The 10,027-nt window shown below is 44.0% G+C and overlaps 1 protein-coding gene across 1 annotated transcript; it reads right to left on the minus strand.

The window, feature by feature from the left end:
- Window positions 1-3,261: 3,261 nt before the first annotated feature.
- On the minus strand, window positions 3,262-9,423 carry LOC132358158 (myosin-8-like; the record flags this gene model as incomplete). Its single annotated transcript, XM_059912005.1, is given in 9 exon segments — window positions 3,262-3,411; window positions 4,417-4,512; window positions 5,073-5,156; window positions 5,158-5,181; window positions 5,366-5,539; window positions 5,849-5,974; window positions 7,927-8,130; window positions 8,211-8,519; window positions 9,299-9,423. Coding segments are annotated over 9 exon segments (1,292 nt in total), but the record flags the coding sequence as incomplete, so codon positions are not given.
- Between the last annotated feature and the right edge of the window lie 604 nt (window positions 9,424-10,027).

Here is a 10,027-nt window from a genome sequence, read left to right on the forward strand (position 1 = left end):
TTATTTTGAGATCCATCCATGTTTTTGTGTGTGTTAATAGTTTATTTTTATCATTTTTTTAAAAAAAAATTATTTATTTTATTATTTTATTTATTTATTGTTTCTGGCTGCATTTGGTCTTCGTTGCCGCGGGCGGGCTTTTCTCTGGTTGCGGCGAGCTGAGGCTACTCTTCGTTGCGGTGTGCGGGCTTCTTATTGCGGTGGCTTCTCTTGTTGTGGAGCACGGGCTCTAGGTGCGTGGGCTTCAGTAGTTGTGGCTCTCGGGCTCTAGAGCGCAGGCTCAGTAGTTGTGGTGCATGGACTTAGTTGCTCCACGGCATGTGGGATCTTCCTGGACCAGGGCTCGAACCCGTGTCCCCTACATTGGCAGGCGGATTCTTAACCACTGCGCCACCAGGGAAGCCCAATAGTTTATTTTTTATCATTTTGTAGTATTACATTATATGGATTTACCACAATGTGTTTATCCATTCACCTGTTAATGGCCATTTGGGTGGTTTTCAGTTTGGGGCTATTACAGATAAATATGCTGTGAATATTTGTGTGGACATACGTTTTCATTTCTCTTGAGTAAATACCTAGAAGTGGAACGACTGGAACAAATGGGTAATTTCTTAACTTTTTAAGAGGCTGCCAAAGTATTTTCCAAAATGGTTATGCTGTTTTACATGACCACTAGCTGGTGTGAGAGGTCCAGTACCTCCACCTCTTGGCCAACACTTGGACTTTTAGTCATTGTAATAGGTGTGTTGTGATATCTCATTATGTTTTAATTATTAGTCCCCTAATGATTCATGATGAGCATTTTTCATGTGCTCTGTGTATATCTTCTTTGGTGAAATGTTTGTTTAAATCTTTTGGTTCTTTAAAAATTGGGTGATTTGTTTTCTTTTTAGTGAAGATATAGATTTCTGTATGTATTCTAGACACAAGTCCTTTATCAGGGGTATAATTTGCAAATACTTTTTCTCAGTCGGTGGCTTGTCCTTTCATTCTGTTTAACAGTGTTTTTCAAAGTGCAGAAACTGAATTTTGATGAAATCCAGTTTATCAATTTTTTCTCTCATGGCTTGTGCTTTTGGTGTTGGCATCTAAGAAATCTTTGTGTAAACCAAGGTCACAAAGATTTACTCTTATGTTTACTTCTAGAAGTTTTTGTGATTCTACTTTTGGTTTCCTCTTTGATCCAAAATTTAATTTAGGAGAGTATTTTGAATTTTTTTGTTTTAAACTGTTATTAATTTTAGACATTTTTGCGATTGAGGCCTGTGCAGTTTATACTGTAAAGGAGTGAGGCTGATAGGGGTTGAGAGGCAAGGGAGTGTGGATGGTAGAAGGTGGAAGAGGGACAGGAGTGCATAAAGTACAATTTTTGTCTAGATTGCATTTTTGTTCTAATGCTTCCTCTCTTTCTAGATACCAAACTCCTCATGTTTATACTGCACTAAATCTATCTTGTTTTATCCTTCCTCTTTTCATAAGTCCTTTCTCTCTCTCTCTCTCTCTCACCCACTCATCCATCCAATCTGTCAGAAAACCCTATGTGCGCCACCTTCACAGTACATCTAGAATCCATCTGCTTCTCGTCATCTCCCAGTGCCTATCTCTCTGGTCTAAGCCACTGTCATTTTTTATCTTTTATTTTGCAGTAGGCTCCTAACTGGTCTCACAGTTTCGACCTCTGCCCCCTTCAGTGTATTCTCAATGCAGCAGAGTGATTCTTTTTTTTTTTTTTTAAAGACTTATTTATTTATTCATTTTGGCTGTGTTGGGTCTTCTTTGCTGCGCACGGGCTTTCTGTAGTTGCGGCGAGAGGGGGCTACTCTCCCTTGCGGTGCAGAGGCTTCTCATTGCGGTGGCTTCTCTTGTTGTGGAGCACGGGCCCTAGGTGTGAGGGCTTCAGTAGTTGCAGCATGCGGGCTCAGTAGTTGTGGCTTGCAGGCTCTAGAGCACAGGCTTAGTAGTTGTGGTGCATGGGCTTAGTTGCTCCGCGGCATGTGGGATCTTCCAGGACCAGGGCTCGAACCCGTGTCCCCTGCATTGGCAGGCAGATTCTCAACCACTGCGCCACCAGGGAAGTCCCCAGAGTGATTCTTTTAAAATGTGTGTTAATATCACTCCTCTGCTCAAAACACTCCAAAGATTTCCCATCTCACTCTGAGTGAAGAAAAAAGTCCTCAGGTGGCCCTGAAGCCCTACATGATCCCTGGGGTCCCAGGTTCCTCTCTTATGCCGTGACTATCTTGCTCATTCTCCTCTAGCCCTGCTGGCCTCCTTCCTGTCCCTGGGCCATGCCAAACTGCCCCTGCCTCAGGGCCTTTGCATTTTCTTTTGTTCCCTCTGCCTGGAATACTCTTGCTTCCTTCAGGTCTCAGCTCAAATGTGTTTTTCTTAGGCCTTGCTTGACTCCTCTCTACATAGTACTAACTGCCTCCCTCTTACTTTTTTTATTTCTCATGAGCACTTACCTGACACATTACGCAGCTTCTTATTTTTTTTGTAGATCTTTTTACAAAAATTTTATGTTGGAGTATAGTTGATTAACAATGATGTGTTAGTTACAGGTGTACAGCAGAGTGATTCACTTATACCCATACAAGTATCCATTCTTTTTCAAATTCTTTTCCCGTTTAGGTTATTAGAGAATACTGAGCCGAGTTCCCTGTGCTATACACTAGGTTCTTGTTGATTATCTATTTTAAATATAGTAGAGACAGCTTCTTATTTGTTGACTGCCTTTCTTTCCTTGCAGAATATAAGTTCCCAGAGGGAGGGAACTATGCTTTGTTCACTGCTATTCCCATAGTACTGAGAGCAGGGCCCGGCGCATAGTAGATGCTCAGTAACCACCTGCGGAGTGGGTGCATGAGTGTGTCCTGTCTGAAGGCGTAACCTCAGTGAGTGGTTTCCTTAGTCATTTGTAACAGTCTAGAGAGACTTAATAAAGTTAAGTCCAGTAAAAGATAATTGTGTGTGTGTGTGTGGTGGAGCTGGAGATGGGAAAGGGGATGCGGGGTGGTGAGGGAGGTACAGATATTGAATGTTCCACAAAGCCATATATAATGTTAGAATAATAATAGCTAGGTGAGAACTGTGTTTGAGAATAAGTAATTTTGGAAGTAAATGAGTCTGGTTCAGTTTATCAGTTCACTGTAGTTTTTATTTATTCAACATGAAGAGAAAAACATCACAAAGCAAGTGACCCAAAATAGCACGTTTTGTGCATTTCTTCAGCCCCTTGGCAGCATCAGGCAGATGTGTTCACTCTGCACTGACTTGTATGTGAATCTCCCGGCTCTTCACCCGCAGCTTGTTGACCTGGGACTCGGCAATGTCAGCCTGTTCCTCGGCCTCCTCCAGCTCGTGCTGGAGCTTGCGGAATTTGGCAAGATTAGCATTGGATTGTTCCTCCTAAGAATAAAGTTGTGAGAGTTAGACTTTGTGGTTCTCATTGCACTTGTCACAAACAGGATTATTTCCTCAACTCAGATATTTCCTCCTTACGGTTTGTTTGTCATATCGGATTTCAAATCCAGACAGAACTTGTAACTTCAGTTACATTTTTTACTCTAAAGAATGAAAGAAGAAATAGTTTTGAAATGGAAGAGACGAGCTCATTATGTCAAACCCATGTATACGTGCAGTCTATTTACGATGTATGGACTGAGTGGAAAGGAGGAAGAGACCCATGTGCGCTCGCTCACAGAGGTTAGACAGTAAATGTAAGGTCAAATTCTAACTTTGGGAAAATCCCAGTTGAAGTGTTTTTGCCATATATTTTGACTCTGGTATACAGAGACGCTGCGGGTGGGGGGATGGGGATAGGAAGAAAGTATGCCCTTTGTTGGTTGCACTTACTACCATTTGTGCCTCTCCCTTTCGTGTTCCCTTTTCTTACCTCTTACCCACTACATTGTGTCTGGAAGAGTGGGGAACAACCAGGAAAAGTGAAGCTGGAGAATCTCCCAACACATCCTAATTTGCTACAGCGAATGTGCAGGGATAAGTCCCTGCTGATGACAGTGGTAGTGAGGGAAGGAGTCAGCTGGGGTAAAAGATTTCTGTTTGGCTTTTGGGAACAATTGATTTTGTGCATTTCTAGAGGGAGAGGAATATTTATCATGGTGTTAGATTTTCTGCTGGATATTCTTTGCAGCTATCAAGTAAGGTGGGTTATTTGGAATTTTCTTTTTTTCCCCCAACCCCTACAAATTGCTTAATAATAAAAATATCTCGTCTTGAGGTCTTATTCTATAATTAGGATTTGGGGGTAAATTCATATTTATATCCTCTCTCTTAAAATAAGAATGACATATTCTTACTTGGTCTCTTTCTTTCTCATTAACACATTCTCTTAATATACTTTCTACCCCCAACGAAGTTTCCTTCTTCCCTCAAGGGCTTAAAGATACTTACAGCCTCCTCAGCTTGTCTCTTGTATGATTTCACCTTTGCCTGTAATTTATCTACCAGGTCTTGCAGCCTGAGAACATTCTTGCGGTCTTCCTCAGTCTGGAAGTTTGAAAAAAATGGTCTGCATTGAATCCAACAAAATCAAACCACTACAGGTGGTGAAGTAAATCAGTTTGATATGATGGCAGGTGGGCCTGGGGTAAATGTGGTCAACTCTGAGGCTTCCTTCATAGTATTAACAGTAGCCACTCTTGTTAAATGTCCACTGTGTGCAGACACTATATTGGAGAGTTATACACGTCTCTAATCCTTACCTGCCTACTCTGGTGAGTAGATGTTTTTATTCTATTTTACAGGTGATGAATTAAGGTTGAGAGTGTTAGGTAACCTATCCGAGTTTAAAAAGTAAGAGGCCAAACTAGGACTAATACCAGTTTATCTGTCTTTGAAACCTGTATTCTTTCCTCACTTACACGATTTTCTAAAGGCCTTCCTGATTTTCCTAGCTTAGGAAAGGGTCTGTGATAGGTGATTGTGTCATTTGCCCCTTATGTATATCGAGTTAACATGTAGCTATTTGTGAGTACCACATAGTCACCAGGTTTTCAATTTCCCTTTGTGCAGGAAGTCTGGATATTCTAGAAAGCTCTTCCCCTTACCTGGTAGGTGAGTTCCTTTACTCTTCTCTCGTGTTTCTGCAAACCTTTAACAGCCTCAGCATTACGTTTCTGCTCACTTTCAACCTACCTCTCCTTCAAGCTCACGTACCTACAATCAAGAAAGATACTTATATAGTCAGTTTTGGGGGATGTTAATTACCTCAGGACCTACTGACGATATTGGGTGGCTGTCCCCAGCCACAGGATAAGGATGGGAGTCAATATACAAGAAGAGAGAAGGATCGGGGAGTGCCGTTTTCACTTTCCGGATTCAGAGAGATTGAGAGACCCACCCTGGCCTCCAGCTTCTGGATGTGCTTCTTGCCACCCTTCAGGGCCAGCTGCTCAGCCTCGTCCAGGCGGTGCTGCAGGTCCTTCACCGTCTGCTCCAGGTTCTTCTTCATCCGCTCCAGGTGGGCGCTGGTGTCCTGCTCCTTCTCTGTCAGCTCCTCGGCCATCATGGCCGCCTGGTTAAGTTCACAAGAGGCATCAGTGGGCCACCCACCCCTCCTATGCGGGCACACGGAGGGTGCTGTGAGGCTGGTACTAGGCACGCTGATGCTTTCCTCCTTGCCGCAGCCACCGCTGATGCTGCATGGTTCCCCTCCCACTTTGCCTCTACTGAGGCTCCGTCTCCTTCCGTCTCTCCGGGAAGCCACCACTGACTGAATGCAGGGGTGAGGAGAGGAAACCTACTTGCAGGTCCCAAAGGGGCGGCGTAGAAGCCCCTTTCTTATCTCCAGACAGCATCTCTGATAAGAAAGAATGGAGCGCACATCCGTGACATCCTTCTTGGCCTTCTCCTCTGCATTTTTGGACTCCTGGATAGACTTCTCCACCTCTGCCTGGCATTGGGCTATGTCAGCTTCCAGTTTTTTCTTGGTATTTATCAGGCACGTGTTCTACAAGAAAAATTAGATAAGAGGTTCGGGCTACATTTGGACACTTACAACGATTGGAAGGGAGAGGGTTGGGTGGGGAAAGAAGTCAAGCTCGAGAACGTTCCATTTCTTATTTTTCACACAGGTGAAAAAAAATTAAAAAGACTTTCCTTTTTGATAGACAGATATCCCAAAACAGGCCCGAGAATTGTACATAAAAGAATTGAGTAAATGATAAATGTGGACATTTAAATATTTGAGGAAGGATAAATTATTTAGTTAAAGGTGCTGGAACAAGGAAATGGTTGACGTAACTATGTGAAATGAAAAATAATTCTCATGATCAAAACATTGTACAGGGCTTCCCTGGTGGCGCAGTGGTTGAGAGTCTGCCTGCCAATGCAGGGGACACGGGTTCGAGCCCTGGCCTGGGAAGATCCCACATGCCGCGGAGCGGCTGGGCCCGTGAACCACAACTGCTGAGCCTGCGCGTCTGGAGCCTGTGCTCCGCAACAAGAGAGGCCGCGATAGTGAGAGGCCCGCGCACCGCGATGAAGAGTGGCCCCCGCTCGCCGCAACTAGGGAAAGCCCTCGCACAGAAACAGAGACCCAACACAGCCATAAATAAATAAATAAATAAATAAATAAATAAGTAAATAAATCTTTAAAAAACAAAACAAAACAAAACAAAAACATTGTACAGAGTTGTTAGGATGATGACAAACGAGGAAACATTTGCAATGTGCATTACTGAAAAAATAGTTCCTTCCTTAATATGTAAAAAAGACAAATCATTAAGAAAAAAGGGCAAAAGTACAAATAGCTAAGACACACCAGAAGAAATACAAATAGCCAACAAATACGACAAAATGTTCCACCTCATTAGTAATCAAAGAAATAAGAATTTTTAAAATGAGGCATTTTCAACCATAAAATCGGTGAAGATTAAAAAAAATAATAGCTAAGCACTCTCACTTATTTTCCCCATGGGAGTAAAAATTGGGACAACTTTGTTAAAGACCAATTTACAACATATCATAAATGTCTTTGCTGTTTTGACCATGAATATATACTTCCAGGAATTTACTGACTTTTAGGAATATGAAGGAAATAGTAATCATGGATATATGTGAAAATTTAGTTATGAAGAAGTTAGTCATACAATCTTCTAATCATAAAAATTTTTATTGGGAACAGTCTAAAAATATCCAACCGTAGAAGACTGATTAAATAAATGTGCCATAATACACAACTAAAATGGACTGCTTTTCTGCCATTAAAAAACTGTATCATAGAAAACTGTTTTAAAATATAGAAATATGTTCACAACACGTTGTTAAATGAAAAAAAGTTGCAAAAGGATTGATCACGTTTACAAAAAATATCATATTTATGTATAGAAACAAGAGCCTAGAATAGGAGATCCCAAAATGCTAACATATGGTTGGTATTTTTCTAGTTTTTTGGCTAATTCAAAAAATAGTTTTTAAAGCAAGGAATTTTGGGGGAATTCCCTGGCAGTCCAGTGATTAGGGCTTTGTGTTTCCACTGCGCAGGGCGCGGGTTCGATCTCTGGTTGGGGAACTAAGATCCTGTATGCCATGTGGTGTGGTCCAAAAAAATAAGAAATGAAACAAGGAATTCTTGAACTTTCCTAAAAGTAATTATTTCAAAAGACAATCCTAATTTTCTAAGCTTGCAGCTTAAATGTTACTGCCTCTGTGAAGCCTTTTCCAGCCCTTTTATGCAATAATTTGTCATGCCTTGCTCTGATTTCCCCATGATCTTTTATCTTCAGATAAAAGAAAGCTCAGCAATCTGTCCATCTAGAGACCAAGTTATTCCAAGAACTAGGCCTAATGAAAGTTTGTCTTGACCACTAGCCTGGAAGGAGCGGTGGGAACTCCTCTCCATCAAGCCTGGGTCCTGCCTGCCTCCAGGGTGGACCCAGAGTGGAGTGAGGACGGACACACGTGGGAGTGAAGGAGCTGCACGCGGTCGCTGGCCTCCAGCAGCTCGTGCTCCGCCAGCTTGCGGGTGCGCTCCGTCCGCGCCAGGGCCACCTTCCTCTCCTCCGGCTCCTCCAGCGAGAGGCCATTCCTGTGCTCCACGAGGGCCAGCTGCTCCTTGAGGTCCTCGCTGCTCCTCAGGGCGTCATCCAGATGCAGCTGGGAGTCGTTCACGAGAAACCAGGGGTGAGACCGGAGCCCAGGGCAGGCTGAGGTCCCGCCAGGTCCTCCAGGGGCCGTGCACTCACCTTGAGCTGGCTCTGGACTGAGCACAGGTATTTCTGGGTCTCTGCCACCTGGCGGTTGGAGTGGCCCAGCTGAATCTCCATCTCACTGAGGTCTCTCTCCATCTTCTTCTTCAGCCTCAGAGCAACATTCCGGCTCCAGATCTCAGCATCCAGCACGCTTTGCATGGCCTTTGCTGCCCGCTGGCTGTTTCTTTTCAGCTGCTCGATTTCTTCTTCCTTCTCAGTGATCTTGTGGTCAAGCTCAGATTTCAGCTGGTTCAACTCTAGCTGGACACGCAAAATCTTGCCCTCTTCACGCTTCAAGGAACCCTGATAAAAGTAAAGGAGTGATTGGGATTGCCGGGGGCAGCCACCTTTTCTTGAATGAGGTTTTTCATCCCCATTAGGATAAAAAGGGTATTATTAGGCTCATTTTACAAATAAATAGAACAGTACTCAAAAAGGTCAAACAGTTTGCTCCCAAATTGTTACTAGTAATGAAACTAGAACTGAAGCTTTGTTGTTAACAATCTTATGTCTTGAGAAGGACAGAGCATCATTTTCAATTAGTAAAAATTTTGATTACTGTGTCTTTTTAAATAGTGACCATAAGTCAGGAGCCAACCTCTGCTCAAGAAAGACAGAGAAAGACGAGGAATTGCTCTCCTGTTATCCTGCATAGGGCAAATTTCCCTAGACCCTCTTAAGCATCCGCCCCTCACTGGCCACAGCTGGCGATAGCATCAGGATCCTGCACTCTTTGGACCACACAGAATTCCCAGCAGCCAAAGATGACCTTGTATAACTCTCTGTTAAAACTAAGGGATTCTGAGCTGGCTCTCAGGATGTTTGGTGATTGAGTTCTTGCTTTCTGAGAGGAAGACGTTGAGGACATAATGAACAAGTTTATTTATTCAATAGGAGAAATACGATGGACTAGAGAACACTCATGAGGCGAGGCAGCAGAGAGCAGCTGGTCCACCCCCAGGGCGGGGGTGGGGCTGGATTCTTCCCATTGGAGCCCCAGTGCCTCCTGCAGGAAGGGCCCCTGGGGGTGGTCTAGTCCCCTTCCTCAGCGCCCCGCCCTCCTTCACTTCTCAGACACGTGCCTCCACCTCTTCCAGGGCAGCCTGGAGGTCTGACTTTTCTTGCTGCACTTGCTTCCTGGTCTTCTCCAATTCCTGAAGATTCTTGCTCATTTCCGCAATCTGCATGGTTAAGTCGGAAATCTCTTCTGCAAAGCACAGGCTTGATTTAGGCTGTTTTCACAGGCTCTGTCTGATAGCACCGGCATTTGCCAGGGAATTTGGGGATTGGTGATTCATTCATGACCTTCATATAGGAGAGGACAAAGACAGGGAAACCTTTCGGGGGAGGTGTCGACAAGACACAGGTGTGTGGCCTCACCTGAAGATGCAGAGGGAGGAACAAGAGAACACCTGTATGACCCTGAACCTTCACACGGTACACAAAAGTGTCACAGAGAGTACCGGGGGAGACTACTGTGGAGAAAACACAGAATCATGGTCTCAGAAATAGAAGGGGCTTTAGAGGCCATTGGGTTTGGTCTAGTTTTGTAGGACAGCGGTCTGAGATCCTAAGGGATCTAGTGACAGGATCAAGGACACAAAGCCATGTAGAGACAGAATCCATGGAAGATATGTTCTGTAGAAGAGCACGGAGCTTAGCAGCCCAGCGAACCCTCTGTTCTCGAGAACAAGGCTTGGCTGTGACTATGCCTTACATTGGGGAAGTTTGGGTCCCAGGGTAAAGTGAATAGATGTGAGGAATTTGTGGGGCATCGGGAAGGAGGAGGCTGTGGCCAAATGGGGGAGTGG

Source organism: Balaenoptera ricei (genome assembly GCF_028023285.1).
Source record: "Balaenoptera ricei isolate mBalRic1 chromosome 2 unlocalized genomic scaffold, mBalRic1.hap2 SUPER_2_unloc_1, whole genome shotgun sequence".
Taxonomy (NCBI): Eukaryota; Metazoa; Chordata; class Mammalia; order Artiodactyla; family Balaenopteridae; genus Balaenoptera; species Balaenoptera ricei.